The sequence below is a fragment of the Platichthys flesus genome, chromosome 6 (assembly GCF_949316205.1).
Source record: "Platichthys flesus chromosome 6, fPlaFle2.1, whole genome shotgun sequence".
NCBI lineage: Eukaryota > Metazoa > Chordata > Actinopteri > Pleuronectiformes > Pleuronectidae > Platichthys > Platichthys flesus.
Window position 1 is genome coordinate 6,590,234 of NC_084950.1, and position 19,390 is coordinate 6,609,623.

The window sequence follows — 19,390 nt, forward strand, 5'->3', positions numbered from 1 at the left end:
AGCGGTGCTTAATAATTGGCAGAATTATTGCTTATTGCTTATTTTACCAGTGCTTAATTAAAGGTCATTAATAAGAATGATCGCTGCAGTTTCAAACGTTGGTAAATCGTTGTTCTACATGAATAAATAATGTGTTTGACACTTTCTGATAGGGAGTAACACACCTGCTGACTGGCCACTGGGTGCATACAATTAAAATTATACTTTTAAAGGTTTAAATGTACTTGCTCCAAAATACATTGGGAACTTATTGACCCTCAAACTGTCTAGAAATCAGCCAGGCGACATATTTAATGTCTTTAAAAACCTTTGTGTAACTTAATTGAATTCCCCTATATTGTTATGATCTGCTTCTCTTTTTATATAAATAAGTTTAACTTCTATTACTGTTATTATTATGAAATGTTTTCCAGATGTTTTTTCCTTGTAAACAAGTTCAGAAGTCCATTGACAGCACGTTGTTAGAAAATGGTGCAAAACTTTATTCAAACTGACGGTTTCTTTTGCCACATGGGGGCAGCACTTGCATAGCAACACATTCTAAGCTGCTATTGGCTGATACGTTCCCAAACTGTTTGTTTACAGCTCATTTACTCATCCAGCAGTACCAGTTCACTCGTGATTCTGGTCAAACTGGTGAATGTAAAACGCAGAGTTTTGGTCTCCTGAGGGAAATATCTGGTGCTTCAGCCGCTAAATGCTCCAATATATTTACCAGCTAAACAGTTTGTGCTTTTCGGTGTGAAGCAGGACGTGTTTTAGATTTGCTTCACTAAAGTGGCCCAAATAAAAACGTTCATCACCACAAACAAGGCCTGGTTCATTCTTCATTAGAGAAAAAACTGAAATCCTGTCTTCAGGACACTCTATTTTGATTTATTCACTTCCCAAATAATTTAGGATACATGCAAATTTAATTTTGAATTTATTTGTTGTACTTGTTTTAATCTATTTATTTTTTTACTATAAGCATAAACACATTGAGCAGTATTTTATGAATAAAATATGTTATAATAGGAGACCAAGGGAGCGCATACCTCCGTCAAGGCTAGCACTCGATCTCGCCATATTCAGATCTACACCTAATTCTATGGGTTTCATCTTTGGTTCATGCTGCACCCAAGCTTTTGTGTATTCCTGCTGACTAGGAAACAATCGTTGGTGGAAGTAATTAGGTCTGATATTATTATCATCATCATCACCATGGCTCGGTTGTCCATACAGTTTGTGATTGATATTTTTTTTTGCGGCTGATATTTTTGTACCGCTGCACCTGCGGTCTGGTTCCCAGGGGATTCGTCTTCATTGGATTTTTTTTTTTTCGTCTTGTGTTGCTTCTCGTGCATCTAAGCGCTGATTGGTTTGTAGCTGACAAATGAGAGTGTGTGGCTTTCAACCTAATGTGACCCACCTAGTAGCAGCTTCAGCAGGTGTGTGTGGTTTCTTCACTTCATTTGTTAATCTCATTTGCAAGTTGAGCACTGGTGTTACTAATTTTATTACGAGCAGAGGCTGCGTTACGCCATTCTTTGCCTCTGGATGTATGGCTGCGGATATCTACATAATGTGCCGGCATCCGGAGAAGCCTCGTTTTCAACCCGGCTGTTTTTTTTTGACTCTGCATATATTTACTGCACCTGCACTCGTGGTGCCTCCAGAGGTCCACGCAGACCAGGGGAGCCGAGCAGTGATGTCTCCTGCAGGCGTCTGAGGAGCAGCCGACAGAGAGGCCCTGCGAGGTGACCACCTGGAGCCCTTCTGAAGGCTGCTCTCTGTCCAGGGAGACGGAGCGCCCGTTGAATCTTACATCTCGCAAACAGCCTGGAGAGAGAGAGAGAGAGAGAGAGAGAGAGAGAGAGAGAGAGAGAGAGAGAGAGAGAGAGAGAGAGAGAAATGAAAAATAGAAAGTTTATAGAGTTTACAATGCCACAAAGACACACTCAAACACCAGTCCCCAGGCCAAATCTTTTATGAACTTACATTTACAGCACGGCAGGGATGTAAACTCGAATGCACAGACACATACACACACAAAAACCAATTCGCTGACACACCTGCACACTCTCACGCGTGCAAACACACAAACAGCCCGAGGCCAAGCTGTCAGCCTGCAATGGCTTCTTTTTTTTTTTTCTTCTGGATATTTTCTCTGCTGGTTGGTTTGCTCGCTCTGTGGGAAGTGCCGGGTCCAACACATCATTTAAATACAGATCACAGTCACTGACTCACTTTATCTCGTCTGCTTGAAACTAAGGGATCAAAACACCTTTGGGCCAGGCTGTGAAATGTAGAACCACCAGTATGTGGGAAAGATAAAACTGAATCCTTTATGTGCCCATTAAATTTAACAGGTGTACAGCGGCACAGTTTAAGGGACTGTCTTTTCGTATTAATCCATTTCCAAGTCACATTTTAATTCATTCAATAATCATGATTTCACTTTTCCTATTATCCAACAACTCATCCATTCACTCATTTATCTTATTGACGTTCATCCCGTCTGATCCGTAGCTTAACCCACCGAGGAAGCTCCGGTTGTGTCCTGAGGGAAAAGAGTTTCCAATCATCACCGCCGAGGGGTCGATAATGATTTCCTGACCCCGTCCGGGTGAGACTGTCACCTCCCGCCGTCCTCCTCCTCCGTCCAGTTGCAGGGTGAACTCCCTGCCGTAGCGATCCAGCGCCACGTCGTGCCACCCTCCGTCGTTGAGGCGATGGAAGGGCAGCGTGATGTTGTAGTCGCCATCGCCCAGGTTGTAGAAAACGGCCAGGAGACCCTGAATCACCTGAGATAACAGGTTGGAGAGGAGAAAGCAAGAAATAAAAGATTGTAATCTTTTGGACGGGCGTCATCACATTGGAGGTGTTAATCCTGAAGCTGGACCAGAATATGGGTTGGCCAATATTATCAGCTGTTACAAGCTTTTCAAGGACACCTCTGACCTGTGGTGTTCCCCTAGGCTCTGTCCTTTTACTGTTTTCTATATATATATTACCAATAAAAACCGGTAAGGAGGGCAACTTTCCGTAAGTAATTAATCACCTTCTATCTCGTCTTTATGAAATAAAATGCCAGATGTCCCAAAACCTTCGTAAACTCAGTGAAAACAAAAGTGAGGTAATTGTCTTTGGTCCAGCAAAGGCCATCCCCGTTATACAGAGACATATTGGATCCCTGTCATCAAACATCAAGCCTGCAGCCAGAAACCTGGGTGTCAGGTTTGACGGTGACCTTTCATCAGACAAGGAAGTGTTAGATCTCATCTCTCTCACTCTGATCTCCAGTGAGAGGTCATCCAATGCTTTTATTTCATCATGTTAAGATTACTGTAATTCATTGTATATCCAAAAATGGGGTGAACATTCACTCATACACTCAATTTAGAGTCTTTAAAGTAAACTTAAAATCTCAATTATATTTCTTTGTCATTAGGGTTTGATAACAAAATCCAGGAGTCATTGAATCATCATATGTTTTAGCCGATTTATCGCTATCTGCAGTTTTCTACTCCAAAATATTGGTATTGGCATCAGCCCTCCCGAAATCCATAACTCTCCCACTAGAGACTTTTGCAATGCTGTAAAAACAAGCTGCTCTGTTATGTCATTAGCCGCTTAAACAGAATTGTATTAGCTTGGATTTCAGGGCTTTGGTTTCGTTGTCTGGAGGAAATAGTAGAAATCGACCGGCACAAATTGTTGACTGACACACCTGGACGCCTGCCACGGGAGTGTGGAGGGGCAAAACACAGATCCTGCAGCAGAACAACATGAGAGGAAGTGGGCCAGATCCCGTGGTGTAGAAAAAAGACTGGGCTGGGCCAACATTGTGAAATGATGCTACACCAGGAAAAAAACCTCTGCCAGAAATGGGGCCTGAAAATTTCAGCGATCGAAATGAATACGGAATTTCTGCAGCCGTGATGCTTTGGCTCTGCAGCGCTGGAGCTCACATGGCTGCCCGGCAGGAGCCAGTGTCCTCCCGACGGGAAGGTATACGAGAAACAACAATTATCTTCAGCAGTTAAGGATGAGCGAACACAATGGACTCAACCAATGAGGGGCTCCCTCAACTGCAGCTTGTACATTACCAAAGCTTAATTGGAAACAGTGGGGCAAGATCATTCACATTCAGCCCAGTCTGCATTAACTATTGCTCCCTCAGCATGGGCATCTCAAATGCCTCACCCCCACTGGACATGCAGACACACACACCCACACACACGCACACACGCACACACGCACACTGACACACAGAGCAAAAGCTGACTCTGCTCCCCCCACTGTCTCATCCTGCCCTCAAGTCCACAACAAAAATGAACAAAGGACTCAATCAATATTCAGGAAAAAAAAGAAATCAGATTTTTATTTTTTTATAGAAACGTTCCTCGGTGCCTCCAGAGATCTACGCAATCTCTGTTAAAACTCAAGAAGTTCAAGCGAATTTCTGAAGTCTGAATTTCTAAAGAACCTTTTCGAACTCAATTCATTAATGCGAAAAAAGTAAAATAAAAGGAGAAGCTCTATTGTTCCGAGTCTCGCTTTTCTTAAGGGTTGGTGGTCTCTGACAAAGTAGTGCAGGCAGGTCGCTCTTGAAGAAGTCCTTCACAGACTGCATTGGAGCACTGTTTTCTTCACAGAGGCACCGTGCTCCTCGGAGAGCTGAATGCTGTTTCTACCCGGCTGGCCCCTGGTAACCTTTGTGTGAAAGTGTTGTTATTTAATCAGTGTGCACTCCATCCAATATCTACCCTTAAGAAAAAAAAAATGGGGGAAGAGAGAGACAGGGCTTAATTTAGGGCGTTCTGTCTGCAAACACACAGCAGTCCTTGTGCTCAAGTGTTTTTATAGAGCTCGTAGACAACAGGGCGGTCGCAGAAAGAAATCACAGGTTTTATACAGCTCACCAATTCAGCTCCACACAGGTTTACACCGAGAGCGGCTTCAGACAGTGAAGGCCACAGCCTCTTCCTCCTCCTGTCAGTGTGAGGCTGAAGCGAGGGGAGAGGACAACGTTGTGTTTCCTCACGTAAGCACAAAGAGACGAGGGCGGAACACACTTTAAACAAAGCTCTCTGACACATGACAATCACAAGGTGAGATGTTTTCAAAGTCAGAACCAGCGCTGGCGTGGATCATTCAGCGGAGACCCCAACACCTGACCTGCGAGTGAGCCACAAGTACGAGGCCTATAGCAGAGCCGTTCACCATCCAGGTGCTGTTCACTTTCAGCTGCTGTCAGTCAATGAGACAGAAGAAGGACTGGCTTCATATTGTCTTAAATTCGCTAGAGTAAATGATTTTGGCATGTGTTTAAAACATAATGACAGGCTTACATTTATGGTGGTACATTCTCAGAAAACTCCTCCAGGTGTTTATCTTAGTTCTCTTCTTTTGCTAATGGATGGATGTAGAAGGAAGGTTCTTTAACAATGTACCTTCATCTCCAGGTAGGAAACATGCCCTTATTTAGTTAGCGATCCCATGTGGGAAGTCATTTACCTGAAGTCATGGGCAGAACCAACCTCCCTATATAAATGTGTCTACGACCCCGGCGAGTCAGATTTTCACTATCCGGGCTGTGTTACCTCCGAGTTTCTAGAGCTCGTCCTGACCTGTAATACTTCTGTGTAATAAACTCTGTTATACTGAAAGAACTGGGTCTGTGGATTCCTTCCTTCAACATATTCTTCAACAACACTCTGCTGCCAGCAGAGGTGGGCTCAAATGAAGGTCTATCAAAGTGAAGCACACTTTCCTCCTGAAGGAAAAGGCGCCGCGTGAGCACCTCTCTGCCGCGGCTGTGGCAAAACGAGCAGCGTGACTCTGAGCCCACCACTTGAAGCAAGCTGTGTCCAAACCCTCAAGTACAGAGCAGGGGATCTGACCCCCGCTTGAGAGCACTCTGCCCTCGGATTGCAGTGCACACCTTTTCCTTTGCCGAGACCGAATTGTGCTTGCAATATTAACCAGAGACAGAAATAACCTTGAATAAAAGAGGCCCTAATTTTATATAGCAGTCACTCAACAGCGGCATATTGTGGATTTGCTAAAAGACCTTGTCGGGGAACATACATATGTCAATCACCAGCCCCCTCAGTATCCACCCATGTGTCTCCAACCCCGATATTATTCACTCTCAGCCTGACAAGCATTGGTAGCAATAATTGTGCGCGTCCTAATCATCACACTGAGGCCCACAAACAAGACAATCAGAGCTGTCAAGGTGGAGGCGGGGTGACCGGCCATGACTCACCTCTAGACGGAGGTATTCATTCTGCTCCTGGGAGAGCAGACTGAGGATGACGCCGGCGGGGGCACGTGTCCGAACCCCGACCTGGACCCGGGTCTGCCGGGCGGGCAGGGACCACGAGAGCTGGAACTGGATGTGGCTGCGGCCGTCGAAGGAAAACTCTGGAGCCACTTGTCAATCAAACAACAAAGCAGAGACGTGTTCAATTAATTCGGCTGTCACGTGGGAACCAGGATATCAGGGGGAGGGGGCGCGCTGTTCCACCAAAGCACTTTATGTAAGGTGAGGTTATCTTCCCACAGCAGCACGGTGACATTCTGGAACACACGATTTCCCACGCTGCCTCTTCGGGTCGAACGCTCTGAAGTTTCAAATCTCCTGCTCCACAGAGATCGCACTGTACCTTCCACGGAAAACCTCACAGTCAATTAAAAATTAACCCCTTCACGCTCACCTTGATCGCACAGCGGCCCCGTGAACCCCGGCTCACAGAGGCAGCTGAAGGGGCCCCACTCGCCGTGACAGCGGCCCCTCTTGCCACAGGAGGGAGGCGGCTCCATGTTGGTGCATTGGTCATCAATAAGAGAACAGCCCGGCACAGTGTTGGAGGATTCAGCCGGGGAACCAAGGTCGTACAGCTGGATTGAAGGAAGGAGAGGAGGAGGAGAGAAAATATGAAGAGGGGAAGAAATCTGCAGGAAATGAAAAGGCAGCGTGTGTCTGTCCTTGTAACCATAGATGAAGTAAATCTGATCCCAAATTGATAATCACACCTTACCATTAAATGTAAGATACAATAAAATGATATGTGATTGCAGATATATATTGCATCTTGATTTTACATTTCTGAAAAGTTGTTTTTCTTATAATAACAACATTGCTTTTTAAAAAGACGGACAAAATCTATTCCATTGATCCGCCACAGGGAGGTTTAACTGTTTCTGAAAAACATCAAATAAGATGTAAGCTTAAACTAGATATACCAGAATACTGAAAAAACCTGTTTACACCATGAAAGACAGACGAAACACAACTAATCAAAACTTATGCTGCAAAACAATTAAAAAAAGGGATTAAAGAAATTAATTGCACCAATGAAATGGTATCGAGCAGTGAGTGTTAAGTTGTGTCTGCAGAGAGACGTCTTCAGCTGCATTAAAATGAAGTTACTGCATTTATAAAACATTCCATTGTTGTATTGCTATTCCATTTGTTTATATATGCTTATATACATTTCAAGAATACACAGTACATGTAATGGAGAAGTAAATTTACCTAAGAACAGCTTCTAAGTACAATTTTGAAAATTCAAATTTATGCTGCTCTGTACTTTTGATTCATTTAATTTCAGAGGGAAATATATGAATGTTTTACACGATTCCATTTATTCAACAACTGCAGCTACCAATTATTTGGCAGATTGAGTTTACCTAAAAGTGCACAAGTGCTTATGATTTATTAATCCAAAATTCATGATCCCTATTAAGTGGATTCAGAGCAATGAAACACATGCATGAAGACCTGCTGCACAATACGCACCTTGCTCCATTAACTCGATCATAAAAACAATAATATGCAACATATATGCAACATGGATGCAAACAATGCAGCTTTGAAAACTGCACAAAGCCTACCGCTGAGAAAAACACTGAATATAAATGAAAACTTTGTTTCAAAGAAATCTCCACGGGGCGTCTTTAATTACAACTCCGCAATTCGATGCAGGATCCATCATGTGGAACAAAACATTATTACTGCTGTCACTTAGGCAAATTATCTCAATGCTTCTTCCACAGCAAATCCTTTTTTCAAGATCAAGAACAAACTTTACATCTATGATGAAAACAATGGATGGGAAACATTTATACTTGGCAGACTCCCTGTAGCTATACGTGTTGGCTGCAGTCACACAGTGAGGGGGACTATGACTGTGATGGAAAGTGAAAAGTGAGTTTCTATAGATTTGGAACCTCCAGAACTCATACTCATGAAATATCACAATCGAGTTATCGCAACAGGCCAATGGCCATGCAGGACTTTACCTTAGTGTCCACGAGCAGGTTCCTTATGCAGCCGGTGAAGTGCTTGTGCTGCAGCTGCGGGTATTCATACGATATGTTCCTGCTGACCCCTCCGAGCTGCAATACATGGCTCCCATTCAGGTACCTGGAAATGAAAAAGCAAAACCCTCAATATACAAGAGGAAACTGAATCAGCCACCATGAAAGATCTCATGGTTACAAATCACAACGCAACTCGCAATATAAAAGACACACAAAAAGCGGGCAGAGGAGAAGAAAGACACACGCGCGCACACAATATAAGCTGTCAAAGTAAAAAGATTCAGGTTTTCTTTCTCTTCCTCCTGAGGCTGTCATCACCATTGTTGGTTCCAGACAACAAATATGAAACCTCATTCTTGTTCCTTGTTTGCCTTATTTTGAAAATATATGCATTTGCCTGAGACGATCAAAACATCCACCGTTTCAGCGAAAGCAATTCTGCTACTTTCAAAACTCAGAGCGGCTCCACAAGAGGAGACAAAGCACTTTTCATTCCAGCCTGCTAACTAGCATATTCCCTATTTAATGCAGCAACTATCTCTATTACCTAATAAGTTGAGGGGAGGACACACAGTTAAAAAAAAGTTCTTCAAGGTTCTTTAAATGTATAAGTTATTAAAATTAATAGCAGCCGTAAAGCTCTTATGTAAATGTTTTTCTAAAAATTCATTAAACGTATTTACACAACAGAACAATGAGCGCAGTGGCAGGCCGGGGCTCACGAGGGGGATAAACAAACTCAGCTGTGGCAAAGCAAAAAAACACATCTATTTGCAGAGACGTCGTCAGAAAGGTTAGCCGGCGTTTTTAAGGATTAAACCGGAGGATTTCATCAGCAGCTTCTTCCCCCCAGAGAGGAGGACTGCCTGCTACACTGAGGAATCCAAGCCTGAGCGGGAAAGAGCCCGGTTTGATTCTGATAAATGATGCAGCTTGTACATAAACACAGTTTTACATACTGTTTACTGAACAAAGTGTTTTAGCGAAATTTAAATCGATCTTTATGTTGAGGGAGTTAAAGATTTGCAAAATAAAACGTATAAATACTCCTCCCAAGGAGAGTGCAAATGTTAAATGTGAATAATTTGTATATGTTAGCATCACGTCGTGGGTCACCCCTATGTCAGATAGCGTTGGCTGAAGCTCCCCGGCGACCCTCGATAGATAAAGTTCAGACAGAGCTTGGTTGAGGTGGTCTAACCGAGACATCTACAGGGCCACCTTCAGTTGGAGGGACTGGATATCCCATCTGGCCTGGGAACACATCAGGATACCCCAGGAAGAGCTGAAAAGCACGGCTGGGGAGAGGGATGTCTGGAATATGCTACGTGACTAGATTTGACGGACGGATGGATGGATGGGCAGATGGACGGACATTCCTTTAACAGCCCCACCTCAGCTGTGAGTCTTTAGTTAATCTTTTTAGAACCTGGTTCCAAACAGACACAGCAGGACGACTCCTCCATGGTTGATGAAGCTGCGTCAACTCTGCATCATTAAGATGAAAAAGAGTCCTTTGAACAATAGCTGACATTTGTTGATGCAAACGGCGAATCAACAATTGCAATTAGGAACGTTACTAAGTGCTACATGCCAGCACATAATGAATACAGATAACACATCATTAATATGGGACAACAAACGTATCCTTAAAGGAAGGAAGCTAGATTTTAATTCACATTTCCTGCTTGGAATCCTCAGAGGAAGTGGGTCCTGACAAAATGTGTTTCTATATTGAATTTACCAGATTTATTTACCATATTAATATACAGCAGTTTGGATGTAAATGAATGACTCTATTACCCGTTTTTACCAACTGACAAAGTGCTGCTGCTTCTGCTGTGACTGCTAATGCTCTGCTCTGTGGAGAATTGTTTACCCCTGTGGGGACACGGGCCATTTAGACACTGTCCCTATGGGCCTCGCTTGCTTTTTAGTTTTAAAAACAGTGAACAGAAGAAAAACCTCAGTAGATTAGAGGTTTGCAGCCACAGACAAACCCCAGAAGCATCTCTGGAGAGTTTCTAAAATCTGTGTGTTGGTAACTTCAACCATGCACTCTTTTAGAAAATGGAGCCACATTTGTATTTCAATATATTTATATGTAAAACACAACATTTATTATTTATCTGACGATGAGCGCTGGCGACCTGAGGTGTTTGTTGACTTCTTCTCAGGATTCAGAAGAGACTGTTTTCTTTTATTGTGCAGTGCTGGTCGGACTTATTCCATTTCATTATTGATCTTACTTGTCCCTGTTGGGTGTGACCCCTCGGATTTCACAGGACGAGCGGTCCTCTGTCATCGCCCATGAGTCCACGCCTTCAGTCTCCATGACAATGGCAGTGGAGCATCGATCGAGAGTGAAGCGCACTTCCTTTAAATTGGGGGAGAGTGGAAAGAGGTCACTGCAGGCAGCTGTGAGGATGTGTGAGTACAGACAGGAGACGGGCGCTGTCTACACGTTACAGTATTCTAATCGTCTTCCCACACAGAGAGGGCGACGTGTAAAGGTGCCAGCACAGATGTGCTCCTCTTACTTTGCTGTTGCTCCTCACGTCGAGGCGATGCCAGCGCCTGTCAGCCACGCCAACGTTATTCGTTAGCTGGAGCACCAGGGTCCCGGAGCCGTGGTTAATTTTCAGACTGGGTGTCCCACTAATAAGCTCTGAGAGGAGAAGAGTCCACAATTAACACCTTAGATTAGATTAGATTCAACTTTATTGTGATTGCACAGTACAAGTACTTATACAACGAATTGCAGTTTAGCATCTAACCAGAAGTGCAAAAAAAGGCAGTTAAAGTGCAGAGTATTGTGCATATTTAAAGTGGAACATGTTAATAAATAAGATATGTACAGTAAGAAATATATATGGAATAGTACAGTATTAAGAGGTATTGTATGATATAAGAACGATGAATACACTATAAGCAAGATAAATATATAAATATATGTAAATATGAATACACTATAGGCGGGATAATACAGTAGTAAAAAAAATAACAGTCTAGTGCAAATGTTCAAATGTTCAGTGGTTGGAGGAGGGTGTGTGGCAGTCCAAGCCAGGGTGGAGGGGGGAGTATAGTCACTTGAGAAGGTTCAGCAGACATCACTAGACATCTCTAGACAACTCTAGACTCTAGACGATATGAAGATCAGTATTAGAATGATTATATCTAGAACTGCAGTCAGTGGAGAGCAACCCTTCTGCTGAGGCCCAACAGTCCCACACACTCACACATATCAGTTCCCTGAATGTGCCAGATTTTTGTCCATTAACCGGAAGGACCAAATCAAAAGGGGTTCTTAAAGTATACTGCATCATTCCACAAGGTTACATGGAAATCTGCTCGGTTGTTTTTGTGTAATCTTGCTCATGTGCCAGGGTGAACAGGCAACCTCCTTAGCAGACGTATAAACTCCTGCAGATTTGCAGTGTAGAAAAAAAAAAAAATGACTCAACTTGCTTTCACATACAAAATGCAAAGGCGAGGTCAAGAAAAATAAATTAAAAAAACTGATGAAATCTGTTGCAAAAACAAGATGCAAATAAGAAGTTTGTTCAGGAACGGGAAGAAGAAAAAAACCCGGGAGACATATGAAAGCGACGCACCTCAAAACAAACACAACACAAAGACGGCAATAAGAAGCTGTATAACACAGAAGGAGAACAGCGGGGGAATCTGATTGTTACCAGAACAAAGGTGAAGGGAAAATTGGCTGTAAAATAGAGAATAATAATAAAAAAATGACTCAGTTCACCAGAATTACTGAACTCTGAATGATCCTGAGTAATAATGAGACGTCGCAAGTAAGATTTTTTATTACATCTAATTTTTAAACGACGTGAGGTCTCGTAAAGGAAATTGAATTCACCCTTATCATATTGGGGTGGAGGCAGATATATATATAAAAAAAAAAAAAAACCATTTGCATTGCAAGATACGACCAGTGGTAATTTAGAAAGTTGTTATTGTGTCACTTGGGTGAAAAGAATGGTAAATGGAAATCGAACATGTGCGGAATGTGCGTGTGTCCCACATCTCGAGATATTTACAAAAGTGACAGACGCTGTCATCAAAAACTTACAAATCCCACTGGTTTCCATCATATTTCATGGTACTTATTAGGGTCATGCAGAGCTCCAGTGATATGATGTGGCTATTAAAAAACACATCACTGTACCACTACATCAGAAAGTAACACATCATTGCTGTAATGAGGCCTCCATTAAGTTTGGTTTCGGGGCACTGAACAATTATCCCTCTGACTTTTTGCATTTATAAAATATGTTGATGCCCTCGTGCAAAAACCAGCTATCACCCAATCAGTGAGATGAAAAAATATGCAACCGCTGTCCGTCACCTGCAGGAGTCCCCCCCCCTGCCCCCCCCCTGCTGATGTGTCCTTGAGTTCGACAGTGCCTGTCTGCTTGCCAAAGAGTCTGGTCAAACGCTGAAGCACCGCTCTGAAGCTGAAGCAGGTGGCGAGCAATAACAACTCCTCGCTGGCATGTACACACACTGAGCAGTAAACTGCCCGCGCAGCATCACATTACCTCAGGAGAGTGAGTGCCCCCCTATTCCCCAGCAGCACGCTCACAAACACAAATTTGCCTCGTATATCTGATCAGCTACCACCCAGTGATAAAAGTCACAAAATGAAGCCCCGAGTTTAAGTGTGATAGCAGCCCAGAGGCCCCCGGACACACACACACACACACACGTGTGATGATCCAGACTCATTCCTTTTACCTATGGCCATATAGTCCTCTGTGTCCCCAGGCAGGAGAGTGGCGACCGGCCCGGCATACAGGAGCAGCCCGTCGTCCTCCTCCGTCATGAACTCCAGTGAAAGATGGCTATCAAAACATGGCCTTATGGGGGGAAACCAGGCATGGCCGTCACCAAGGAAACTGAGTCTCGTCTGCTGGCAGTCTGGCCCCTCGAGCTGGGGGGGGCAGTGACACCTGGAGCGACGAGGAGAAAAAGAAAGTGAGGAGGAATCAAGGGGAGTCGTAACATTTCTCAGATTATTTACTTTCTTTTCGGTGTCCAGTGTTCTGGAGGCACGCGTGGCACCGGCAGGAGACTTTCACTGGGTTTGCATGAGCCAAGGAACCCTGAATATTCAGCGCTACATTAAATCAATTAGCCACGAACAAAACATTACTTCTTTCTATTCTTCTTTCTATCGAGCTGCCCGGGCTGAACCCTCTGGAGACGGCTCCTACTCGGCCCATCACATCTCCTTTGTTAGGAGATAATTAATTCTATCTCTCGCACACTATTTCTTGAGCCGCACCACCGAAGATGTCCTGGACTTTTTTCGCACCTGTCCTCACCTGCCACCCTTGTCTAGGTTTTAAATTTATATGGTCAAAATAACTTAACGATATATATAAGAGATTGTCTCGCCTGCTGGTTATATATTTCGTATAGAGCGAGTGGAGTGTGAAGGATAAGTGCGGATACAAGAAGTGAAAAGGAAATGTGTTCTACGCCTCTCCTCCACATGTTTCTGTCTGAGAGCATAATTGTTAATATTAATAATCATACGAGAGAACACAATAAAGGCAGAGATACCCACGGTGATGCAAACAGCCCCCATTCAATCACAGCGATGGTGGGGATGGAGGGGGACTGGTTGATCTCATCCTGTGCCCTCCAATGCAGGCATGTGAGACAAGCTGGCTTTGCTGATAATGTCAAAGCCATCTATTTTCATGCGGTGTCTGAGGAGGGCTGTGTGTACTGAGGCTGCGAGGGGCTGTTTCTCCCCATTGCTGTTTATTCTGCAGAGGGGCCACACACGTCAGGAATACTGATCCGTGCGTGGGGGGGGGGGGGGCCTTCGGCCGAGTTTGCGCATAAATATGCACGTGCGAAAAAACGTAGCACCTCAACTCTTTCGCTGCTCTTTCATGTCACTCAGGAGAACGCTGCCAATTCCACATCAAGAGGCAAGGGGCATGTTTTTCCTACTTTGATTGACAATATCTGATCGGCCGCTGTCTGAGGTTGCTTGTTAAAAACCCCTTTGACATGGTACAGTGTCAAAAATTGGATTCTTTATGGTCCAGGGTGCATTCACACGAGGGCATGTATAGCACATATATATACGGGGGGGGGGGGGGGTATTCTCCTCACAGTGGGCGGTTTCTCTCACAATGTGGAGCAGAGACAATTTAAGAGATGAAAGCAGAAACAACACGAGCACTGTCGGCTTTTCTCTCAGAAGACTGCGCTTTTAACAAACTTGCATGTTCATGTAAATGGCATTAAATGAGATTTTGAGAAGTTGTGAGCACAGAGGGGGGCCAGGGTTGTGCTAATCCCTTTGCCCTATATTTATCTAATCTGGGCATTAGTGTGCGCATGAAGTGAACTGCATGCTGTTCCCTCTGTGATAGACGACCACGGAGACCTTTCCACTTGAAGGTGAAGGCCCTTCACACCGACGGCAGGCGTTTTATCAACGTTTAAAGTGAATACTCACTGTGCTGGCAAATGACCTCCACACAAAGGCTATGTTTATTATTTAGAGATAAGCACGGCAAAAAAACACTGTGCGGCAGACATTTAAGATGTCGATATCAGGTTTTAAATCTATGGAGCTCATTTAAAAACATTGGCAAAGGAACAATCAAGAGTTTTAAGACAACTCAGGAACTTGCCCAGCCTGTGGTGATGCTGGTTGCAGCTTGTTCTAAAGTCTCAGGACTCGGTCTGCAGAAACAAAGAGCTGTTCACCTGTTTATTCAAAGTTCAGTGGAGCTCAAGTCAAGATGCAGAACCCTGAACTGGAGAATCGGTTGTCTTGATTGACAATGTCCCTTACGTTGATGAATCCTATAGCCGCTGCAGCTTCAGAGAACTGGTCACCTCTTTCTTCGAAATGTATTTATATAGAACGTATCACACATCTTACTTTAGCCATTAACGATACGCATGCAAAGTGAGAAACTGATAAAATCAACAGAAATGCGAGCCATAGACAGACTTTAGGCATTAGTGGATAGATATGCACACACAAGCCTTTTGCTTTTAGAGCAGATATACCACCAAAAAAAACTGCTAATCTATATTCAGCTGGCAACACAGCAGAGCAGGTTGAGTAAATTAGGTGAAGTTGCAGGTGGATTAAATATTTCTCATGACGAGAGACTCTGTTTGTAATTCTGGTTTCAATTCCCATGATGCCTCTCTTGCAGTTAATGGAACAGGGCCAGAGAGAAGACAGCAGCACATCGAGAAAAATCCTATTTCTGTTTTCTGCCCTTTAATAGCTTTTTTCTCTCTCCCAGATACAATCATCTCGGACAGCTGCAGACGCGCCTCTCACCTGTATCCATTCAGGGTGTTGACGCAGGTCCCCCCATTGAGGCAGGGGTTACTGGGGTAGGCGGAGCAGGGCTGGTGGGTCATCTCCCTGGCAGCGCAGCCACACACGGCCGTGGACGTCAGCTTCACCGAGACGAGGGAGATGGCACCCGAGTCCACCAGGGAGGGCGAGTCGCTGATACTTAGCTGTGTGGAGCAGCCGCCGGATTTCTTGCAGTCTGTGCGCACACACTCGTCCACCTGCACCTGGCTCACGCTCACACGCAGCAGGGACTGCAGCTGCGGGGGAGTCAGGACGGGGGAAGAAGGGAGGAGTGGAAAGGAACAAGAATGGAAATTACAATAATTTTCACTTAGAACACAAAGGGCTTGAATCTCCAGTGCTGGTGGTGAGGGGGTGTACATACAGTGACACACACGTTTGGATGAAAAGACTTCAAGAAATGCATAAGAGGACAGGCAAGCAAAGAAGGCGAGTCCTAGTCTACACAAATGTACTTATTGTCTTCAATAGCAATGTAACAAAAGTTAAATACATACAACAGGAGGTAAAACAACTGATCTGCCTCAGACATTTAAATGTTCGGCTGTTAATCAAATGTTTAAAGCAAGAATACGTCTTTAAACCTAAAAGAATGTGACATTTATTGTGATAATCTGATAGCTATATTGATTTTTGGCCACATCACCCGCCATGACTTTAAATATTCCCTAACTGGCTGTTTTTAAGTCAAGCATGACAGTCAAATCAAAATGATGAGCCATTAAAATATGGAAGAAAGAACGCGTGTCACCAAAAGGAGAGAGACAAAAACAACAAATGAATGTGCGAGATAAGAGACATGACAGTGCCAAGCAGTAAACAGACAGAAAGTTGGTGTGGAAATAAGAGGGCCGATAAAAGGCCCTGTTATCTCCCCCCCCCCAGCTCCCAGGTGTATCGCTTGATATACGAGCATTGATCTCTATCTATCAGACGCGGTGGGACATTTACCTTCTTTTTATGTGCAGCGAGGACAGCGTGCAGCTTCTCCGGGCGCAGGTAGCCTTTATCGGTTAGCACGTAGAAATGGATGTCCACCGTTCTGTCCTCTCTGTCGGTCAGGCTGAAAATGTTGATGCTCCCCGATCTGACGGACAGGCTTTCAGACAGGAAGTCCCAGAACATCTCGAGCCGACTCTTGCCCTCGACTCGAGACCCGATGAAATCTCGAGCCGTAATGCCTTCAGGAGACAAGTGGGGGGGAGAGGGGATTGATGCAGTGAGAACTACTGACTCACCGATGACAAGTGCAGAGTTGATCAAAGTCTACTGAGCTCCTGCTTCCATTAGCGCAAGACGTGGCCTGACATCTCCCTCTATCGATCCGTTTCCTCACTGACTCATCCGTAAGGTGAATGATTCGTGCCGTCATTTATTTCTCCCCTAGCATAGAGTTGGGGTCCTTGAAGGTCTGCCTTGCACAAAATATCTTAATGACCGGAAAATCTATCATATTTGTGGTTCCACCTTCCAATAATATCTGGAGAACGGGGGGCAGACATCTTCTATTCTAATCTCCAAAAATGATAATGACGTGGAGTCAGAGGCATCCATAATAGTCTCTGACTCTCGCCGAATGGCTTTTTAAATGTCAAGGACTTTACCTGACACTTCCAAATTGACCTTTATAACTCCAATTTGCTCTGAGGGACTGACAGAAAAATGAACACTCTAACAAAAACTTCAGAGCGCTGAAGAAGAAGGAGAAGGAGGAAACAGTTTCCAACAAGCGCTGTGAACAGTCGCTTTTCATAAAGCTTAGAAATGCTAAATAATGCAAGTATAAAGAATCTTCTTGACAGCCTATTATTTCAGCGTTAACTGGATTGACAACCTGATAATCATTCAATGAAAAGCAACAATTTATTCATGCCTGTGGCCTGTCTCTTTCAACATCAGCTTCAAAAAAAGATGCATTTTACAAGAGAAGTGGCAACAAAGTGAAGAAGGGAGGTAAACTGAATCCCAGCAACACCCAAACACGTGTAGAGCTGCAGTCATTCAACATTAATGCACTTTTACCAGCGGGTGAGAAACGTTTCTGCAAACCTGTCAAACGCAGCGAGGCGGACGACAGGACGGCCTTCTCCCCCAGCTCCCGGACATGAACTCTGACGCCTGACATCACGTCCGGCCACAACCCGTCGGACACGCCGACCCGCAACCAGTAGCTGCCTGCCGGAGTGTTCTGTCGCATGGTCAGCTCGCCCGTGCTCTGGTTCAGGCTGAAGTATCTGAGAGAAGCAGAGGGGGCTGTTGAGTAGGAGAGGACGGCTTCCTTTGGGAGATGAGTGATTGGCTCCTGTTGTTTCTGAGCTTTTACTACAGAGGCAAACAAATCATTAAATTCCTAAAAGATGCCAGTCAGACAAGTTGAAGCTTCCGAACGGGTCAGCTGTGGTTACCAGCAGGAAGTGAAAGGGAATTAATTTTCCTCCAAAACACCAACAATAAGAAAACAAAAAAAATAATTCCTTGGCTCCTAAAAAGCCTGTAAAAGAACTTGTTAGTTGCCATGGCAGCTGTCCGAATTTATTATATGAATAAAACAAATATGCAATTTGTATTTCAAATCTGACAAGACGGTGTGAATACTGAATAGTTGCACAAGGTCCCTGATGGAGACAGACCATGCTCGTACATGCTGTTCCATCTCGGAAACATCGTATAGGTGGACCGAGGTTGCTCAGTTTGTTTGAGTCTAATTGCATTCTATAGAAAATAGGCTGTTAGCAATCACTGTTGACGGCTACGATTCTGTTCGGAAAGCGAGGCTTATGAGGGGGTCATTGAATTGGATATAAGATTAGGAGAAGTACCTGTTAGGCATGTTTCAGGCTGAGTGATATCACCAAAAAAGGCCCGGTCGGAGAAATACAGCCACAACGCTGAGTCCACATCCTCTTTATTTTTCAGATTCCACAGTGTTGGCAGTTCTTCTGGTACTGTATTGCTCTAGCAGTTGTACTTGTGCTGTATATTCGGAGATCAGCATGTTTTCAGTGGAAAATTCAATGCATTTAACAGGGAGCGCTTACTTGGCTGCACTTGTCTCCAGAGTGTAGGTCTTGTTGTCCCAGTCATCAGGATCTGGGGCATACACCTTCCCCAGTGCTGCATTTGTCATCCTTCCTGTTCAAGGTAAACACACCCACATGCACGCACACAGAGACACACACACACACACACACACACACACACACACACACACACACACACACACACACACACACACAGGTTGATTTCGTCCGGACGGAATCTGCTGATGCCGACACTTATCTTTACCTTCCTCTCTTCTCCTTATCTTGCATTCTTGTGTTCTGTTCTACTTATTATGCTCATGACTGTGGAGCCCCACTGCTGGAATGAATAGACTCTCAGTGCTCCACTTCAGAGAGCGTGGAGCTTAAGGAAGCGGGGCTATCTCAGTATGGATTATGTTATTATCGACCTGCAGTGCCAGAGTACTGCAGCTGGGTAAACAATGGGAGTCTGGATGAGTCACAGCGCTCCTGTTTGCCACAATTACCAAAACAGCCATTTAGCTGAGTGCACGGTTAAAACCCTAACAAGCCGATGCACCAAACCAACTTACCTGCAGGGTGAGAAAACTCAACAGTAAGAGATGAATAGTGATTCCATAATGTGAAGTTCATATAAGCTTTAGGCATGGGGTTGGTGGGGTTG

The 19,390-nt window shown here is 44.3% G+C and overlaps 1 protein-coding gene across 1 annotated transcript in view; it reads right to left on the bottom strand.

Moving 5' to 3' along the window:
- The window catches only part of LOC133954774 (neural-cadherin-like), an 88,842-nt gene that overhangs the window by 9,364 nt on the left and 60,088 nt on the right, over positions 1 to 19,390 (bottom strand). Inside the window, exons 19-30 of the mRNA XM_062389258.1 lie at positions 18,742 to 18,835; positions 17,753 to 17,937; positions 16,655 to 16,884; positions 15,662 to 15,939; positions 13,072 to 13,286; positions 10,857 to 10,984; positions 10,566 to 10,693; positions 8,296 to 8,419; positions 6,708 to 6,891; positions 6,257 to 6,423; positions 2,522 to 2,786; positions 1,638 to 1,821 (exon numbers count right to left, since the gene is read on the bottom strand). Coding sequence (XP_062245242.1) covers positions 1,638 to 1,821; positions 2,522 to 2,786; positions 6,257 to 6,423; positions 6,708 to 6,891; positions 8,296 to 8,419; positions 10,566 to 10,693; positions 10,857 to 10,984; positions 13,072 to 13,286; positions 15,662 to 15,939; positions 16,655 to 16,884; positions 17,753 to 17,937; positions 18,742 to 18,835 — 2,182 coding nt within the window. The remainder of the gene's footprint in view (positions 1 to 1,637; positions 1,822 to 2,521; positions 2,787 to 6,256; positions 6,424 to 6,707; positions 6,892 to 8,295; positions 8,420 to 10,565; positions 10,694 to 10,856; positions 10,985 to 13,071; positions 13,287 to 15,661; positions 15,940 to 16,654; positions 16,885 to 17,752; positions 17,938 to 18,741; positions 18,836 to 19,390) is intronic.